The following is a 20,150-nucleotide window of genomic DNA, read 5'->3' as shown; positions in this document are numbered from 1 at the left end:
GGGTCACAGTACAATATAGTTAAGCCTGTTTTATTATTGTCAAGTCATCTGCGTAACAAAGCCAAACAAAGGTTTCTACTTCCTCTCTGGCTTGGTATCAGAGGCTGCTCAGAACAAGTTTCTTTTTTTCCTGTAAGTATCACCTTTATTGTTTAACATTTTACTTACACATCCATAAACGCTACCCAGCAGTCAGGTACTGCGCTGTTTACTCAGTATACTTATTCTGCTGATTTTTATGTTAAAATATCACTAGTGTTGTGTTGTCAAAGACTCATTTTACAAATACGCTGGAAACCGCATCCTGCTTTCCTTACAGTCTTGTAGAGACATGCGGAGCTAAAGTGTGTTTGTGATCAAGTTTACATATGTTTCCAGCTAACACCCCCATGCATTACAAGATTATTACTGCGATCACCAAAGCTTGAGGTGTCCCTCATGTTAAAGGAGACTGTTATAACTCTCTCATGTCTGTTAGAAAGCTGGAAAAATAGTTGGGCCTTTCAAAAGCATAACTGTTTTTCTCTCTAATAATGCAAAAAGCCTTGCCGTAAATACCAACTCTGTGAATGTTTTTAGCCTAAAAGCCTAAAATCTCCTTGTATTAGTTGTGCCTCTGTAAGATTAAGCCTGCTGGATTTCTGTTTGGTGAGTGCTTGCGCACACTCTTCATAGATGAGCATTGTCCCAGGCTGGCTTACGTTGTATTGCAGTTGGCAGTTGTAGTTGGATACTCTTGAAAGGGTCTTCCCGTGGTGGATGATGATCCCTGAGCAGTGGTATCAAGTGTTGAGGTGGGAAAAGATGAAGAATGTGTACATCAGGGTGTGTGGCTGTAGCAGACACCACAAAGGGGCTGGAATCCTTACCCTCTTTATAAGAACTTCTTTATTTTGAGGTGATTTGTATTTTGACCTCAACTTCACAGCATAGTTCTATTTAACTAGTTCATTCCCAGCTGCTTAGTTCTTAAAGATGGCCTTTAGAGTTCTTAGAAGTTCGAAGGTTTATTAACTCTGCATTTTTTTTTACCTTTTAGCTACGAGAGGAAACAGAGGCAGCAGCTCCTGAACCACAAATTGATCTTGAAGATCTTCTGGACGTCCCTAATGAAGAACAGAAATTAAAACTACAGGTCAGAGAGAGGGACTTGGTGACTATAACGTAGGGACTTCCTTCTTAAAGAGAAGTAGTGGCGTGTGGAGTATAGAATATGCGTACACAGTGTTGCATGATGCTTCCCTGTGCCTTAGCCTGTCAAATGTAGTAAGATTATATGCCCTTTTTGTAGGGGGGGGAGAACAGGTCAACTCATAATACTAAAATGACTCCTCGTTGGTTTTTAGGAAATACTCCATGAGTGCTCCAGCCCAACAGAGGTGAGTGAAGCACCACCAGTGTGCGTGTATATATACGTATCCCTTATACTGTGCTCTAGAGAGTGTGTCTTTGTTGCTGCTTGGCTGAATAGCTAAGATATTACTGTGCCTACCATGATGCTGCAGATTTGTTTAATTCCCAGTGGGAGGTGTTTGCCACTTTATTCTGCTGTGTTAGAAAAATACCCATAAATCTACATGGGTGAGCTGAAGGCAGAGCAGTGGAGCAAAGAAAGGAATTATGCTTTACAACCAAAGAAAGTTCATTCCATGTTTTGGACATCCTAAGTTGACCAGGCTGAGTTGCTATTTGATTCTCAGTGTAGAAAAGCCATAGACAGTGATACGGCTCACATAAACCATCCTGCACACTGCTAACTAAATGCACTCTTAGCTTAAACCACGCTAGCGTTATGAGTGACAAGGATGTAGGATGGCCCTCAGATGGGATTAGGCAGATAACTGTTGAGCAGTGGCCACGTAAGTTAGTTTTACACGTTTGTTTTTCCATGTGAACTTTACAAGTACTGGTTTTGAGTTAGAGAGTTAAAGATATCGCACAAGCTGTCACAAAGCCCGAAGGAGTGGAGCCCAATACTTTGCAGTGTAGTGCAGGCACCACACAGCAACTGCCTTCACTGCACAGCCCACCTATGCAAAATGGGGTCCCCCATCACTGCTTCAGTCACATGCATTGCATGTGAACGTTGTGCTTGGACATCGTTCATCAGTCTCCACCTCTTGCTGAGCCTATGTAGCTGTGCAGTGGTGAACATACAGAAAATGAGGTGGATGCACAACCATCATCGAAATGAAACTCAGCTGTAGCAATCGTTACAGATACTCTCCTAGCAGGGTTCAGCAGACAAGGCTGGCAATAGGGAAATAGTTTTCAGAGTGTCTGAATTTCAGATCTCAGGCAAGAACCCCACATTCCCAGGGAGATAACTGAAAAGAGTTTGCTCTACTGATTCAGGAGCCATGAAAGTGTCTTGCAGACAGCATGGTACTTGCTACCTACAGATACTGCTGCCCCATTGGCAAAAATATGTACTTTCACCCTGGTGATCTTGAATACAGTCCCTTCGAAAGATCACAGCAGCCTATTTGCAGACAGCAGACAAAGGAAACAAACTGGTTTCCTCTGAAGGGACTGACTTGAAAAGGTACGTATGATCCTAGGCATTCACTTCCAGAGCAAGCTGTGGCAGGCAACCTCTGATCACCAAAGTGATCACCAAAGCACAAATGGTAGCAAGCTGCAATACTTCCAGTGACTTTGCCTAATTACAAGGACATGTAGCTACCTCTTTGGGTGAAGAAAGGTTGCACACTCCTTTATGGTGATGTTACTTGTCATGTAGAGGGTAAAGTTTGCACTAGTCACATCGGCTTCTGCTTGGAATAACCAGATGGTCCAGTTTAGTTCATAGTCCTTGGCTGTGTCAGCAAAGTAGTCGGGTTTATCTCCATTAACTGCTCATCTATCTGCTCTGCCTCAACCCCGGCACCAGTTTATCATTAGTCCTGCATGTGTTTTGCTCCACCTCTTCTCTGCCAGCCACTTCCTTGTAGAATTGTCACAGCTCCAAGATGGTTTGCAATCTACAACATGGAGCTTTACAGGTTCAACAAGAGGGACAGCTTGCTTTGCCCTAGATTGTGAGGGCAGCAGAATTGGGCAGGAGGTTATGGTGGCAACAGGAAGCAGTGGAACCTAACAGAGGACAGCAGCATCCTGAGGTCATCTCAAGGTGGAAAAAGCAGGTATCTGGGATGAAGAGGGGCAGACTGGCTCCTGGGGAGAAAGTCAACATGGCTGCTCCAGAGGAAGACAGGGGAAGGGAAGTAGAGAGGCTTTTAGACCCTTCTCATCCATCAAAAGATCTCCTTTCCTAAGCTAAAAGATAGATTTGCTCAATACGTGTCAAAATTCTGGTTTCTGCTTAACACAAAGGCAAATGTGGGAATAATGCAAGCGCCATAGTACTCTTTGGGCTGGAAAGCACTGGAATTAACATGACATCCTTCTTCAACCAATTCTCATTATAGGACTTCATTACGGAATTGCTTAGTCGATTGAAAGGCCTCCGGAGAGTCACTAATCCTCAGAAGAAATGATCTTGCCTACATGGAACTTTGGTCACAAGGAAATGTGTATCTTCCCCACATAAACCAGGATCAGCAACATCACTTCAGACTATGTTTAAGACTTGCTATTATTGGGAAACATCACCAAGTTTGTGAACTTTGTACCAGTGGTTTGAAGTCTTGACTCCTTCCAGGTCTACGCATACAGCAGAGAACTAGATCGTACATTTTCCTGATTCTTAAAGGGCATGTTAACCTGGGGAACAGGACAAGATGTCCTTCCTTTTGTTTCTTCTAGGAATTTCCATGCTGGCTGAGGACCACTGAATACAACTCCCAGGAGCTCATCACGACTTCTTTCTTTCTGTCCACTGCAAGGAAAACAAGGCATTGGTTATCACTCATGCATCGACATGGAAGATCAGTTACTGTTAAGCTACATGCTGTTTCACTCTGTCTGGGACCCAGCTGCGATCGCCTGCCTGTTACTGCTGTACCTGACTCTACAGCATTGCATGTACTTCGTAAGTCGTATTAACCCTCTGTTATTCATGAAGGTTGGACAGAAAATATACAGTAGGACGGAAGGAAAACGTTCGAGTGCATCTGGTCTACTTAAGGGGAAGTTAGTGAAACAGCTGCTAAGGCTAATGGAAGAGAGATTGGTTTTCCTTTTTTGTGGAATTTAGGACTTAATGATTTAGAAGTGTCTTCTAAAGGAGCAAGGTCTGGGAATGATTTTTCTCGTTTAAAAGCATGTTGGAAAAATGCTTATTTTGTATATTAAAACAGAGAAAAACAGATGTGCACTGCTTGCTTTTGCTCTCTTTTTAGACACTAAAGAAAAACTGATGTGAAAAAATACCTGCTCCCAATTTCCCTGCAGGGAGCATCTTGGAGCGAGTCTTTTACAGACAGGTAAGTCTCACAAATGAGAAGTGTAGTAGGACACATTGTTTTGCTGCACAAACTCTTCTGGCTACAACTAACTTGCGGCTGGAAAAATACAGAGGAAACTACATCCAGCCTCTCGGCAAGTCAGTAACTTGACACATGTGGCTAGGAAATAAGCAAATAGAGGCTGATTGCTTAGGCAGAGCAGACTCTCACACTGTATCCTGCCCCTATGCTCTCATGCCTGCCACTCAGACACGAAGGGATGAGTTGCTGAGTCACATCCAGAGGGTCTCCTATCTACCAGGATGTTCAAGGCTAGCTTTTGAGTATGTGTTCTGTCAGACAGAGACAGAAGGGGCCAACTCTGGAACAAAAGGGACATGCAGGTTAGCTAACAAAGACAAGCAAGAACTCTTGGGCTGGACCAATAATATCTTATATATTAGTGTTTTCATCTTTATCAGTAACAGGGTGACAACCATTACCTTTTGCTTCCTCCTATTTTCCAGTAGAGGTGTCAGTGAACTGTGGTCTGTGCACATCTCTGAGAGGACAAAATCCAAGCTGCAGGAACAACTATGGTGTAAGGGCTTGCTTACCTTCACATGCTGTTCTTGTATGCGACAGCCACCTGCAAGTTAGCAAGCCATGCAGCACATACCGCATCCTAAGGCTGCTCCAAGAAGGTCTAAGCCTCACCCAGTAGGTTGGAGAAATGGTCTTTCTTTAACAGGTCCATATATATTTATGGTAGCCCTAGGGATATGCCATTTTTGGCTTAGGAAGGGGCTAATAGGACACGCCTGCCCTCCTGAAAGCTCAACTTTGTAAGTAAAATAACAGCAAAATTAAATCCAGCGCTGCACTGGCTGTAGATCTGGCATTGCTCATGGATTCACACCTGCTAGGACTTGTGTATCACCCCCACGAGAAAGGAGAGCAGCACACTGACAAAGAACTCGCAGCAGTGTTAAAAAAACAGACTAGGTTCAAACAGAATTTCAGGTGGAAGCTCTAGGTGGACAGGCCATGAGCTAAGCATCCTAAACTGGAGCTGTAATTAGCTGCAGTACAGTAGTGCACAGGAGTCCAGATTAATTATGTACCCTACCAGGAGGGTTTGTTTTATTCAGCTGAGCTGCGACAGCATAAAGATCTGAGACGCCTCTCCTCTGGCCTGAGAGATAGATTTTCTCCACCCTGGGCATTGTTCTGTATTCCCTCAGTATGGAGTGATGCAAAGAGAATTTTTGTCTACATTTTAAGGCAGACGTTGTTAGAACCCAGGAAAAAGCAGGTTCTCGAAACTCTGCTTGACCGAGTTGTCTTTGTGCTTATTCTGAAAGTAGCAGAGGGCTAAGCTGCAGCCCCTGTGATGTGCAGTTGATTCTGATACATAAGGACGTCGCTACCCTATGAGAGCACCTCAAATGAGCAGTGTGATCATAGGGGCAAGACAAGATGTAGCCAGTGCTAGATGATTTCTCAACTCACTGGTGCACTCAGAGAACTTCTTTTAGAGAACTTCGTTTTGTTTAGTACTTAATAGTAAATCATACTTGCTTTTATTTACTTTTTGGCTGTTCTCAGCCTAAACCATAAGGCTAGACTAAATTTTTCATTTTTGCTTTTTACAAACAGCTTCCAGTTAACTTTGCTGTTTCTTAACACTGTCACTAGCATAAAGCTATAATGTTTGGTACGCAGATACCATGTAAGAATGTTTCTTCAAAGGAACTTTGCCCTCTTGATTATACCAAGATAACTGAGAATGTATGAAAGTTCATGTGCTTTTCTAACTGAAGGTTTACGAAGGTATATAAAATAACCTTTACTGCATTTTTCCCTTAGTTATGATCAACATTTACAATGCCTTTAAAAATATTCTGGCTGCTACATTTGGACACATGACCATATTACAGGATTTGACAACGTGCATGCTCATGCAGTTTAACTAAGCTGAGACCCTTTTTTGTAAGCTAATCTGAGTTCAGTCTTGTGTTATCGTGATTTCGAATTCTTGTTGGGGTGGAACCTACATTTGACAGTTCACATGCAAAACGTTTTGAGAGGGAAAGAAAATCTTCTTGTGCCTTCATGGCATGCTACAAAGACAGAAGCAAATAAGCTGATTTCTCTCTCTCGAAGGGACCAAGCTCTCTTCAGTCCTTGAATGGCTATGGCTGAAGTTGATCTGGCCTGTCAGGAACTGATTGTTTACCAGCACCTTTTCAAAGACGAGGACAGGGAGTAAGCAACACGGCTAAAAGTGCACTGCCCAATTAAAGGTCACACAGCATTCCTCTTTCATAATAACAGATTCAGCTAGGTTTGCTTCCTACAGACAGCTGATCTAGATACCCCTTCTACCCCTCCTGCATAGAAGTCACTGAGGCAACAGCTACAGTGGGAATGGCTTTTCAGGAGAAAGTGATTGGGCTGCCACTAAAATGGCCAATTACATGCAGAAAGCTCTGCAGCCACAAAAATGTCCATTAGTGGTGCAGGGAAAGCATCAGCGTGTGTGTGTGTGTATGACTGAAGAGGCTTCCATGTATGACTAAGTTCAATTTCAGGTATTGGGTTGGGTGCGTTCCTGGATTCCTTGGGATGACCCCACAGAAACCAATCTGGGAAACTAAAACTGCTTCCGGCTGTAATCTGTTCCTTTACTACTGATGTGGTGTGAACAGGGCAGGGCTTGCAAGACGTAGGCTGCCTAACTGCACAAGGAGCTCAAGGTTTGTTTGTGGCTGATGAAGCATTCAAAATGTTGCAAGCAGCACACCAGCTCACGCTAAAATATTTAAAAAGGAAAAAGAAACCAGCTGTAAAGCAAGGATTAAAATGCCTACTAACTGCTTAGAAAGGGCACAGGCTGAAGCCCAAAAGAGTGGCTCAATGTTAGAAAATACATAAGAACAGGTATTTGCATCTTCTGTACATACAAAACACAAAGGATTTAACTTAAGACAGAATTGCCCATTTTTAAGACACAATTGCCCATAATTACCTGGGTCCAATAGGAATGAAAAAGCGTCATTCCTACAATCACACAGAACCAGAACAGCATTTTGTTTCATTTTTAAGACTGCAAGCTTCTCAGGGCAGTAATTCTCTACTTAAATTTTGTGTAACACAGGGCTCATTGTGAGCTCTTTCATCAGAACAACTCAAGTAGTTTTCCTGTCTGTCCCAAAGAGACAGGCAGTGGTGAAGCAAGGACTGCCAGGAGAAAGAAGATCCTCCACAAAAGTCAGGTTTTGCCACCCTTACCTAACAAAGTGTTTGATGGCACTGCTGGATACACTTACAATTTTTAGTGTGTTAACCTGCAGTATTACTCTTCTACATTGTCTGATACAGGTTTGTGTTGAAGGGCCTGGTCCAGTCCAGCATCTTAGCACAAACCTGTCTTCAGCAGTAGTTTAATTTATTTGCTGTGCTCTGCCCAGGGGTGGCTGAGGTGCAGGCAAACACTATATTATCAACTCACCTACAGAGGCAGTGACCTTAAGCACAGGGGCAGGGCAGGCAGCTGGGAGTGGCAGTGTCAAACCAGACAGGCAAGATTCATTGGAAACTCCCTGTCAAAGGCAAATCCTTGATTTTTTTGCCATTGGAATTTGTCAACCTTAGAGAGCTGTCTCAGAAGTCACACTATAATCCTGGGAAGAGCTCATCCTGATGGGATTTTAGAGCCAATTTAGGGCAAGTTTAGTGGGGTATTTGAAGCAATTCTAGGTGCTTTGGTCACTGGCAAGTGCCACTTGCATATGGACTGTCTCCAGGGAGTCATATGACTGTATTAAACTGAGCTTCTCTCATAGCCAGATAAAGAGCATCACACAGGTAACATTTTTATCCTACCAGCAGAGCGAATAATAAACAGCCAAACCCTGCTTTCGGACTAACACACAACTCTTCCAGACTGACATGCTGCTCTTACAGACCACATGGAACCTCAGCACAGCACTGCAGATCACAGCGCTGTGCATCAGTGGCATCACAAAGCATCCTTCATTTCAAGTACGTGAGCAGCACTGTCGTCATGGCAGAATAGCCCCTGCAGCTTTTCCAGCCACCCCACAGAAACACTTTTGATGACTCATGAACCTTCATTTCTTTCCCTAAGCCACTTACCACTAGACTGATACCATTATAAGAGGGCAACACTTTTAAAGGGTTATCAGGCATTTCCAGGAGAGAATTTAACCGCAGGCCTCCATAAATATTTTTATTATGCTTTGGAAGTTCTCATCATACACATGATCACGACATAGACAGTTTTCTTAGCGCAAAGTGCTTTGCTGCCTGTTGTAAGCTGTTAGCAAAAGCGGGGAGTTACTTATCAGCCAATCAGTACTGCCTTAAACACACATCTTCACTGCTGCCCACATTGCCTTACCATCTGTATTTACAGACTCATATTCACCTCCTCATATCAAGTCCTCATTTATCCCCAAGCATGCACAGCAAACCCTGCATTTCTGTGGTTGTATTTGTGAGGGCAAAGTCACACGCCCTCCAAGCCTCTCTCAGATTACAGCACATCCTTTAACTGTCCAAAACATCACCCATTTTGGCTGCAAATCCACTCGGACTCTTCCCATATGGCCAACCCCTCTCTTTTCCCATTCTCCATCTTCTTTTCTGCCCATGAAGAGTGTGATCACTTCTGCTTGCAAGGAAGATGATAGTGGGAGGTGTGGTGGTCCTTCAGGTCAAACTCATCGTGGCCTTCCCTGAGGAGCAAACACAAAGTGCGTTTAGAAGGAAACACCCAGGCAGGGAACTCACCCTTAACCGCAGCACAAGATGTCTCCCAGCAGCCCTTAACCAGAAATCTATCCCAAGGGTTAGCTGTAAGGACCCAACTGGCAGCCACATGGACTGACTACTTAAGATATTTACTTGTAACAGAAACCTCTGAGATGCTTTCTGGAAAGGTCTGCTCATCCTCGCCTGCTTGAATGGGAAATCAGAATAGGTCCTTCTGTCTCTTTCCCTCTTTGAGAGATTCATGTAACTTATGGCTCATTTTCAGCACCGTGTCTGGGATTCCCAGGCACATTAGCAACTCCTATGACAGCAGTAAAAATGACCGTCTGCTCCACACAACTCTGAAAAAATAACCATTGTGGCTAAAATGCAATGTTTTGGCAGCTGTCTTAACCATGCTTAGGAGCAGGTAATGTTGAGTAAGGCACATGCTTGCATCTGCAGCATGCAACTGACACACACACTCACCTGCCAGACTGCTGCTTCTGCTTTTACTGATGTTTGCTGTCTGATACTTTTGTTTGTTTTGGTTTTAATCATCTAAAGTTGCCATTCATACGTTTTCTTACCATTTTCATATGTTCTCCCCCACTCCATTTCCATCTCTCTACAAAAGCCATTTGCAGAAAATGAGAGAATATACACAAAAGCATCTCTTATTATCCCAAGCAGATTCTTAGCATCCTGTTGTCTAAATGTCATCTAGCACTAACCTGAGAACCCAGCTAACTACCCAATACTTTTGAGGCATGAAAAAGAGATGCCACACAAGCTGTGAAGAATATTTTTGTATTCAAAGGAACTAACCCTCCAAATCTGAGACATGCAACTTTTTTGTCAAAAAAATCAAGGTACAGATGTTTAAGAACCAAGACTAAAGCTGCTGCAAGGCCTTCCTGAGGAAAAAAATGTTTACCCGTACATATTTCAAAGATTTTTTTTTAATATGGCTTAAGACTGCAGAGTCTCAACCTAAGGAAAGCCTCTGGAATATATACTATCTGATCGCCCCTCTTATGGGAATCCAGCCCAGACCATCCCTCCATGTCATTAACAAGCCAAGTCACTGAACAATGGTCTTGCTTATCCCATCCCACGCAATGCAGCACATCAGCTGCTCCAGAGAACACTGAGGCAGTGTGCCCACACATGCACTGGAGCAGTACAGACAGAACATTTCTGCATAGGACCAGTTTAGTCCCTGAAGCCTGGGGTCAGTACTGATTGCACAAAGTATTTCCATAACAACTCAGACCTCGGTTCTTCAAATCTTCCCTTCTACTGCCTGCTTTTCTGCCCAACAGCAAGAACAAACAAAAGCGGCCAAGCTTACCTGTGATCCGCCTCTCAGACCAAGAGGAATTGCAAAACTTACTGAAAACAGCGCTGGCAGTAGAGGTCCCCATCGCAGCCGTGGCAGCGCAAAGTGGCATCTTCATTGCAGATACAGCACCAGGGTAACTCATCCTCGTCGCTGTCGTCTGCCCTGGCAAGAGGTATGGTGGTTGGAGTCTGGCTCTAATTCACAGAGAAAACAGAGACACAGAATTCAAATCCCAGCAGAGACAATATAGGACTTTCATCATAATGCATCACGGCCACAATGACGTGTCACACAGTTCGTAGTTCACCCTCTGTTGATCCTAAGTCTGTGAGGTTAACTTGCCCAGAGCCCAAGGATAGCCTCCATATGTATCCAGATTGTTAAATAGAAACCCAAGGTATTCCCTATCATTCGCTCGTGAATCTATGTTGCTCAGAAGGTAAACAGGTATTCACCCTCATTTAGTGTCTATAGCAATATACACCAACGTTGTCCATACTGTCTTAAGGGCATGAAGTCTATATCTTCTGGCAGGCACCAAAACAATACCAAGTGACTGACAATCCCTGCTGCAAAGGCGAGCGATCAAGCAGTTTTACTGAAAGCAGTTATGTGGGAAGGGAAACCAATGTGGAGGTGCAGGGGTTGTTTTCTCCCTGTTACCAAAAAAAAAACTGAGGGACAAAGGAAGTGGTTTGCCAAAAGGCCCCTACTATTGATTTGTACCTGAGCTTGAGCCAAAAAGATATTTTGAAATTATAATCTAAAATCTATCCAAAAAGCCATCTATAGTCTCCTCTTGCTTTACAGAGAACTCTTGTGGAACTTAACAGCCATATACACACTGGGACACTGTGCCTGGACACTGGTAAAGGCAGCTTCCCTAACACAACAGCAGTAAGATGGCACTATCTTTTACATCAGTAATCCCAGAAACGCAAGGTGGCATACCTATGAGATGGATGTTTTCAATAGTGCTTACAATTAAATAATTTCTTCCACTGGGGACAGGCCTGTCAGGTGTCTGTGAGTCACAGGTCCATTTAATTCTCATAATATACATTAGAGAAGGTGTATGTATTTCCATAGTAGGCTGGAATCCATTCTGAGCATAGGATATCTTGTTACTAATTCCTTCCTCTGACATTATGTGACAACACAGACAGTCAATTACTATCTTGAGGTTCTATTCTGAATGCTGAAAGCAATGGCGAGCCTCCCACTTACTCTGGTTCAGGCTGTATGGTACCAGACTGTGGCCTTCTTGGTCTAATTATATTGCAGAGTTAAAAATCCCTTCTCTAATATCCATCTTGTGAGGTCTACACTAACTTCTCCTGGTTTAGAGGACACCATCCCATTCAGCAGAAAGCCAGCCTGAAAGGAATTGTATTCCAGGGAGCAATTCCTTTTAAAACTACAAGGGTGACACTCAGCTGTGCTCAGGCTTGGTCAGCCTTGCGTAAGCCACGCAGCTTGTCTGCTCTAGAGAAGCTGGTTGTTTGGTTTTTTTTTTTTTTCCCCTTGCATCAAGCCTAGGCTACACCAAACTTTTGCTGCAGAACTGTACTCTCCCAAGACTCTGGAACATGTTCATTTCAAGAGATGCTGAGCAGCTCACTCACCTTTTGCTTTTCTTTCTTAGGCAGGTTCTGTTGTGAGGGTCCTGGCTGGGTAGTCTGATCTGGAGAAATGTTGAATCCAGTTGCTTCATCCAAGGCTGCTTCCTCTGTGAGCTGGTAACAACAGAAAGCAATAAGTCTCTAGTTTCAAACACAGCTGGGAGCTTTATCCTAGGTTCTCAACCTCCTGCCCTTCTCCTTGCTCTTGTGCAGTAACAGGAGATGACAAGCCTGAATACATCTGGTGTTATCCAGACAGATGTGAGCTTGCTCTGTCTGCGCTCTGAACGCTGCGTGTACGTGTGTACAGCCAGTGTAGCAGCAGGGGCCTTCAGATAACACACTCTGCTTTGCAGCACAGCTATCAGCAGACCCTCAACATCACGCTAATCACGCGCGTGTGATCTGTAATCAGGCAGAAGCTTAAGCACAGAAAGCTTGTGTCTGCCTGCAAGACAATTCATAGACATTTTAGAGAGAAATCTAGGCGCAAGCTGTGCTAAACAGCACACATCTCATCATCTATGTTCTAGCTGAGTGGGGGAAAAAAATGAAACAAGAAGTAAGGGAGTACCAACAGAGTGGGGCTGGAGAGGAGACACACACCATTAAGCATGAATGAGAAAGACCATGCGACAGAGTAGAAGTAATGTTGTCAATTGCCTGTAGCTGAAAGGCCCATGGGAGCTCCTGTTGGAAAAGCACTAGGAAGGGAAGGAGTGAAACTCTGCCCAGGAACAACAACACATCATTTGCATGCTCACCAGGTAACATGCATACCAGCAATAATTGAAAGGAAGATAAACAAGGCCACAGCTGCCACTTCTGACCTGTTTTAGCACTCTGCGAATGGCTTCCTCCTCAGCCACTTCCTCATCACTGTCAGGGAGTTCATAGGTTTCCAGTGTCACTGCAGGAGCAAGAGACAGGAGACTGTAACCCACGCCTGCCTCAAACCTTGTCCCCACTTATGTGCCAGAGACAACCCTTTGTGGAGTGAGCTGGCTTTGAAATTCTGGCTCTGGCACAGACAGATCCTCTTCAGAGGGGGGCCCCTCAGAAAGGGCATTACTGTTTGTTTTTAATATTGGAAGAGGGAAGGAAAAAAATCCCCACCAAAACCAGAGCTTTGCTTTTAAAAGCTTTGTTAACCTCACCAGAGCATGCTAGAATTATCTCAGATAATGGTGCAAGACAAAGCAGTCTGACCTTACAGCTCCGGCCTTTACCCTCAACCAAGATCTTTCACACTGATTTCATGGTGAACCAGCCCATATGCCTTTAGAGACATAACACAAAATCTCAGTCTGTTTCTTTCAGAACAGAGGAATTAAATGGATTAATGCCTCTCGGAAAAGAAATTAATCTATCACAGGAACTTGGTTCCTCTCTTGGCACTGTACTCGTCTGCTACCCACCTTTCTCTGGGTCCTCGCCTCTAAGCACTGCCAGTCTCTTGGCAACTTGTAGGACCTTTTCCTGCCTAGTGTTCTCTTCCCGCAGCTCAGCAGCAGCTTCTGCCAGAAGTTTATTCTTCTCCTCCTCTAGCTGTTTTGGGTCCAGATTTGTAGGGCAAACAGAATCTTCACTTTCCCTATTGAGATCATTCAACCTTTGGCTACTAAGAGCTGCAAAGAGACACACAGAACATGCTGGTGACTCAGCAGCAATGTTCCTTGGTCACAGACAACATGACTAAAGCAATGGTACGAGAGCAGCTTGCTGCTCTCCATTAATCTGGAAAATAATGGGAGAAGGCATGCCACAGTAGGATCTGGACTCTTCATGTAGAGAAGAAAGTGAGCTAATCTGTGGTATACAGTGAGATGACAGAGAAAGCACCACAGCTAGTAAGATAATGGTATCCCAGATTCTGATGTTTTGAAACAGAGCGCAGGTGTGTTAGGAGTAGCAACAGCTCCTCCCCAGGGAAGGGTCACCTTAGAGAAACAGACAGGAGCAATCTGAATAATACAACCCTGAGAAGAAGGAACCATCTCCCAGGCAAAGACAATGAGACCCAGTATGGAGTCAGATGGCTGCTCTTGGTCAATCTGGGAGTCATAGGGGGACATAAGGACAAACTGGACACCTAGCTCACCTGTAAGCTAGACAGGGAGGCACATATTCCCTTCTCACTATAGCATGTACATTATTAGACAGAAACAGGTCTTTCAAAGCCAAAATAGATACCGTGAGGCTGGACTCTTGGTCTGTAATGTGCATCAATGGCAACTTCCTCAGACAGTTGAGTTAACAGGTCATCTGTCTGCTGGACCAGACTTCTGGTATCGGGAGGTTGGTGTACCTGAGAAACAAGGAGGGCATGGGAATAGGCAAATGAGAGGGAAGTGGCACACTCAATCAAAGGAAAAGTTTGGTAACCAAGATCACCCTAGGTGGGCGCAGCATAAAATGATGCATCCACTGATCTTGAGAGTCTCATCTTACCATTACCTAGTATCAGACTTTCAGGGCCTTTCTCAGAGGTGCTGAATGTGCACAACTCTAAAAGCAGTCACCCAAACAAGGCAAAGGGGTGCTGAATGTACAGGAGTACATGCTGCTGGTTCCCAACCCCAGCTCTGTCACAACCTTCTATGTAAACAAAGTGCTATTCTCAACAGTGCCAGCCAGTTTCTCTTGTCAGGTGTCACAATCATGATCTTGTCACCTTCCTCAGCCCCGCTGAGGTCTCTAACAGCTGGGTGTGCAGCACTGCTGAAAAAGGAGCATGAGGAAATTATTTCTCCGGGACAAGATCACTCATACAGGCTTTCAAGGCATATATCCAACTCATTCCTCTGCAATCTCAGACTAACCACTCTGTGCTTCCATTTCTGGAATAAGTAACAGGATTTTGCCCAGCTGGGATGCAGTAACAACTACAAGATACAATCAGAAGGTAGAGCTGATAAGCCCCAAACACAGACAAACAGCTCTGAAAAAATTATCAGACCACTTAGGTATACAAATGGCTTGAGAGGAAAAAACAGAGCATCCATTGTTAAAAATAAATACATTAACTACATTTGACACAAAGGAACATACTGCATTCAGATTGAAGCAGTGAACTGGTAAAGGCTGGCCATTTGCTGCTGGAGCAATGCACTAACAGGAAATGGAAGTTTCTGCAGAGAGGTACCTGGCCACAAAAAGGCTGAGGAAAAGCTAACATGCTGCGACACCAGTCACTGCGTCGGCTCAGAATACACTGCTGGCTAAAGAGCTGAGGGAGCTTACAGGTCTGGGAACGTCGGAAGCAGGATCTCTCCCCTGCAGGACAGCCAACCGGTCCTCTATTTCCTGTGTGGATGGAACAGGTCTCCAGCATTCCTCCTTCAGGGCAGCCAGCCTAGATTCGATCTCAGCCTGAGTAGGGATGGACTCTGCAATTCAGAATAACCCAAGGGAGGAGATCACTCTGTTACTGAAAACAAAGGGTTCAAAATTTTTTTTCTTAAAATTTTATTTTTCTGGGATCAGACTCCAAATACCTGAGCATAAAACCTCCCTCGGCCCCTGACTTGAGATACTAGGGTCAGGCAGAGAAATAAGTGTCATTTAGGCAGTATGGTCCATTGCTCCCACATCTCCTAATGTAATCCTAGGCATATCAGACTGAAACTGTCCCTGTCACATAACAGGATGAGAGGAAACTGCCTCAGGTTGCACAGGGGAGGTTTAGATTGGATATTAGGGAAAATTTACTCACTGTAAGAGTTATCAAGCACTGGAACAGGCTGCCCAGGGAACTGGTTGAATCACCATCCTTGGAGGTATTTAAAAGACATGTAGATGCAGCACTTAGGGACATGGTTTAGTGGTGGACTTGGCAGTGTTAGGTTTACGGTTGGACCTGACGATCTTGAAGGGCTTTTCCAACCCAAATGATTCTATGATAATTAGGTCACCGCTTTGCAGTGTGTTTTTTCCATTTCAGAGACCACATATCATTTTCTAAATAGTTTATTCTCCCACAAGCACCACAAGGCTGTCCCAAAACCTGACAGCTGTGGACTGGGATAAGAGTCCTTTTTTTCTCTGTGAGGCAGGGCTGACCAGAAATTAATCCCACAGAGGCTGGCACTGCTGCTGCCCAGGACAATGACACGCAGGAAACCTTCTGCAAAGGTTTGGCCAAAGACCCTTATTTCATTCTGCTTCTATTGGGTTTGACACAGGCTTTTACGCCAAACAATGGAAAATGAGAGTGATTTTACAGGTAAGATACTGCCCCAAAAACTGAGCAGCACTTTCAAGGGAAACCACAAGAAGCAAAAAGAAACTGGAATATTAATCTAAAATCATTGTAGAATCTTGCCATTGTGGCAGCAGGACATGGATGCTCTGTCCAATTTTAACCCTCCAATTCCCTAAAAAGGCAGGCTCTGAAAGCCCAGGACTTCCCTCTCCCTCTAGGTTCCATGTTTCCCAATTAGCAGTATTCCCACCCAAGGTATCTCTGCTGTCCTCCAAAACTCACTTGGTTTCCTTTCTTCCCTGAGCCTCTCCAGTCTCTCTGCAATAGCTCTATCCTCTTTTGAGAGCCCCTGGTATCTGGAGTCTGCTTGACCTGGGAGTTTTGCAGCTGCCTTCTGTTGTTCTTTCAGCTGGTTTTGCTTAGCTTCAAAAGCTGCCACACGCCTGTTACACGAAAAATGTTACATGGAAAAAAAAGACATGATGGCTGAGAACAGAGTTTTAAACCCTGAGATAAGAAAACAACCTCTGTGAACTCAAGAAGGCTATTTGAAGGATGTCAGTGTAGAACAGAACAAAAACCACTCCCTCCTGTATCAGGCTCCCCCATATCAGCACAATGATGTACTCATAAGAGTGATGAAAACCTTAGCTCACAGAAGCAGCACATCTGGCATCATTTGCAAGGAAACAAAGAACATTTCACCACCAGGTTCCTGCTTCCGAGCAACCCTGATCAGTCACAGATAAATGCAGGCATGTGGCTCCTCAGGAGCCTGTTCAAAAGAGCAGACACCCCAAACCCACCCCCCCACCCCCAAACAAATGGTAAACCCAAACAACAAAACAAAATCCCCATCCTTAATCTAGCTCTGAACAAGCAAATACCCACATCACAACCCCCGCTTTTGCTGGTCTCTATAGGGGAAGAGGAATGAGGGCCCTAAAGGCTACTCTGCAGCAGAAACAACCGTCTGATTGGCAAGCGCAACTCACTTTTTGTAGTTTTCTGGTGGTGACCATTTTGCTGAACTGCTTTGAGATAGCTCTCTGGAAGACAAAACCAGTGATCTCTCTGAACTCAGCCTGAAATGCTGCAATCATCTAGTCTCTCAACTCAAGAGGAATCAGTACACGTTTCTTGACCTCCTGATACAGCCCCTTTCATAACCTCATTAATATGGAGAGCGATTGTCTTATGGAAGGGATTAAGACAATATAGCTGCCTGGGACAGCAGGGGACTTCATTTCTAGTCCTTTGGTCCAGTTGTTTTGCACCTGGACAAAATGTGATTTAATATGGTCACCGGTGATCCAAAGGAGGAGGGGCTGAATACCATTGCTTTCCACAGCCTGCACCTCTCCGTTCAGAGAACAGATAGAAAGTAGTTAGGTAAGACTCCCAGTGTAATAAGCTGCCATGCAGCAGAACGCTCTGAAAGGAGCTGTGGCATGCAACAAACACAGAACTACACAATGCACAAGCTAAACAAAACGTTACCAAAATTATTATATAACCACTGGTATCGTGACAAGAATCTTCTAGCACACTTGAACACAGCACAGCACAAACGCAACCTGTGTAACTATCCTCTACTTTGCTGTATTCAGGTTGAGCTGCTAAACTACGCACTTACGCAAGGTAGTTTTATTCATAAAATATTAATTTTATTCATTCTTACAAGTCACAGCTACAAGCACATCTGTGCTGTGCTAAGGCCTTTATAGTAATGAAAAAATGCAACATTGTTGGACCACTTTCCGGTTCTAAAGTTTCAGTTCTGAAAGCTATTTGCATGAAGAACACCACCACATGCAGCTTACAGAGCTGCAGCCTATGCGTATTAACCACCTGCTATCCAGTCAGGGAGGATTTTTTTTTCCTGCTGGAACTCTATAGTACTGATATTAAAGAGATGAGAAAAAAACCCAAAAGAAACATGGAAAAAGGCTGCCCTGTTTTCTTAATGTCTTTGGAATTATAACGAGAAATCAGAAAATTTCAAAATGGAAAGACTGAATACTGTATTTTCACCGTCAATTGCTCACACTGTTTTCATGAGCCACTGCTTCTGGAATGAAGACCTCTGCTAACAAGAGGCCCTTCTCCTTTAGACACCTGCAGAGGCAGAAAATTCCCCACTCGCTGGTAAAAAATCCTTGCTATAGGAGGGAAGTGAGGAAGAGAGGTAAGAGAAATGCAAGAGAAGGAAAAGGACACAGAAGAATTGGCTGAGAAAGGTTCTGGCATACACTTGTGTTACTTGTTCATGTGTATAACCCATATTGCTACTAATTATCTTTTTTTGTTTTCAACAGGCAATCTACAGGTTATGTTTGCAATTTTTTTTTTAAAGCAAACTCGTTTTATGCTACAAAATTTTATGTCTTCAGGATACACATAGCAGAGATCCCTCCTCAGCGAGGGTTTGTGTTGCTGTTTGCCCTCAGAGGCAATAACACTTCAAACACCTTATTCTCAGGCCGTTCAACTACTGCACATCTGAAAAGCCTGCCAGCGCTTTTAAAGGGGTGTAGATTTATGGGCAATAACAGAGGGGCTTAACCTGGTCTCATCTAGCTAAGATATGCACATTCAGTGTCCATCCGTGAAGATTTAAACCTGGTTCTTCCAGACTACTCTGTCACCATAGAGAACAGCCTCACAAATCCCGATTCCTTTCTTTGGACTGAACTGCTGCTGCATGAGCTGTGCAGTAACAGCCCAGCTTGACACTCCAGGGTACAGGCAGCGTGCATGTACAAGTGCAAGGCACAGCTCTCATGCAGAAATCTGCAACACAACATTAGGACGCAAAATGAAGAAAGCAAGCAGGACGCTGTTTTTGGGCAAAGAAACGCTCCCATCTTACCCGGTTAGTTTTCCGTGACACTGCTTGCACACCTTCTGCTGAGCGCTTCCACAGCGGGGAACGGCAGCGCTGAATCTAAGGCAACCTGAGCAGAACAACCGCCCGCAGCTCCTGCATCCGTGCTGCGAGAGACACCAGAGAGGGGCATGTCAGGGCTTCCCCTAGTCGCTATAGACGCCTCATTGCTGCTGCTGGCCGGAGGGATCCTCCTGGCAGCGGGAGCCACGCCATACCAAGGTGCCCTAAGGTAACGCTGGGGTTACGCCGGTTTTTTAAGAGAACTGTATCATTAGCTGCTGCTGAAGATACGGAGCCTCTCGAGAGCCTTTGAGCGCCAACACATAACCCCTGCTAGAAGCAGAGACACCATTTTGTTCTGTAGTATAATAAAGTACAATAAAGTGTGTGTGTGGGGGAATTCTCCGAGACAACGACCGAATATTCGATTAGAGAGATGAGATCTAATGAGGACTTTCCTTTTTGCAGTGATGGCACAGATTTAAAAGGCGGAGTCCCCACGAGAGCCCCGTGAGCCGGTACCACAGTGCTGGCGGCGAAGCGTGCCCCGGCGCCGAGCGAGGCAGGACTCCCGGTTCCCTGCTCCGGCCCTGCGGGCTCCGCAGCCGCCCCCGGCCCCCCTCAGCCGGACTTGCCTCTTTCTTGAAGACAGAGAACTTGGACGCGCACCCACAACACCGGCTGTCCATGGCGCTCCCTGAGCCCGACGGCCGCCGGGGCCCTGCCCGGCGCTCAGGCACGGCGCTGCGCCCGGCCTATGCCGAGCCCCATAGTTGTGTGTGTCCCCGCCGCTTTCCTTAAGGTCATTCTTAGACCTGGGCGCGGCAGCGAGCCAGGACTAACGGGGAGGCCGCAAAACCGCCCGCTCGCCCCTCACGCACCGAGCCGGTATGGCACGACGCCCGCACGGCCGCGGCGCACGGCCCGAAGGGAGCTGTAGTCCCCCGCGCGGCCCTCCTCC

At 45.0% G+C, this 20,150-nt stretch overlaps 2 protein-coding genes across 10 annotated transcripts in view; one reads left to right on the top strand and one right to left on the bottom strand.

Moving 5' to 3' along the window:
• Positions 1-11,257, top strand: part of PPP1R14D (protein phosphatase 1 regulatory inhibitor subunit 14D) — a 24,491-nt gene extending 13,234 nt beyond the window's left edge. For 6 of the 9 annotated variants that reach the window (XM_075105590.1, XM_075105587.1, XM_075105589.1 and 3 more), the window contains 3 exons: positions 1,040-1,135; positions 1,347-1,379; positions 3,432-4,271. In XM_075105590.1, the coding sequence (XP_074961691.1) occupies positions 1,040-1,135; positions 1,347-1,379; positions 3,432-3,500 (198 nt within the window). In that variant the 3' untranslated portion in view covers positions 3,501-4,271. Of the gene's footprint in view, positions 1-1,039; positions 1,136-1,346; positions 1,380-3,431; positions 4,272-4,304; positions 4,389-4,879; positions 7,339-10,453 lie in introns of those variants that run through there. The other 3 variants (XR_012662539.1, XR_012662540.1, XM_075105583.1) reach the window with 3 other exon arrangements.
• On the bottom strand, positions 8,591-20,150 carry ZFYVE19 (zinc finger FYVE-type containing 19). The gene is made up of 11 exons (XM_075105581.1): positions 19,825-20,150; positions 19,172-19,293; positions 17,295-17,348; positions 16,582-16,742; positions 15,339-15,484; positions 14,289-14,403; positions 13,514-13,723; positions 12,926-13,005; positions 12,099-12,209; positions 10,525-10,667; positions 8,591-9,112 (listed from the first exon to the last, which is right to left on the bottom strand). The coding sequence occupies exons 1-11, from the start codon at positions 19,876-19,878 to the stop codon at positions 9,040-9,042; spliced, it is 1,269 nt and encodes a 422-aa protein (XP_074961682.1). The 5' UTR covers positions 19,879-20,150; the 3' UTR covers positions 8,591-9,039.

This window comes from Phalacrocorax aristotelis, chromosome 10 (genome assembly GCF_949628215.1).
Source record: "Phalacrocorax aristotelis chromosome 10, bGulAri2.1, whole genome shotgun sequence".
NCBI lineage: Eukaryota > Metazoa > Chordata > Aves > Suliformes > Phalacrocoracidae > Phalacrocorax > Phalacrocorax aristotelis.
Note: the sequence above shows the minus strand (reverse complement) of the source record. Positions and strands in the feature narration are given on the sequence as shown.

What these genes read in the sequence shown, in the direction of transcription:
- ZFYVE19 (XM_075105581.1), bottom strand. Translation starts at nt 19,878, where the DNA reads ATGGACAGCCGGTGTTGTGGGTGCGCGTCCAAGTTCTCTGTCTTCAAG. An exon ending in CTAAGAAAGAAAAGCAAAAG is followed by an intron (nt 10,668 to 12,098) that starts GTGAGTGAGCTG and finishes TCTGTGAATTAG; the next exon opens with AGCCAGACTCCAACCACCAT. An exon ending in TACTGCCAGCGCTGTTTTCA is followed by an intron (nt 9,113 to 10,524) that starts GTAAGTTTTGCA and finishes TTTGCTCCTCAG; the next exon opens with GGAAGGCCACGATGAGTTTG.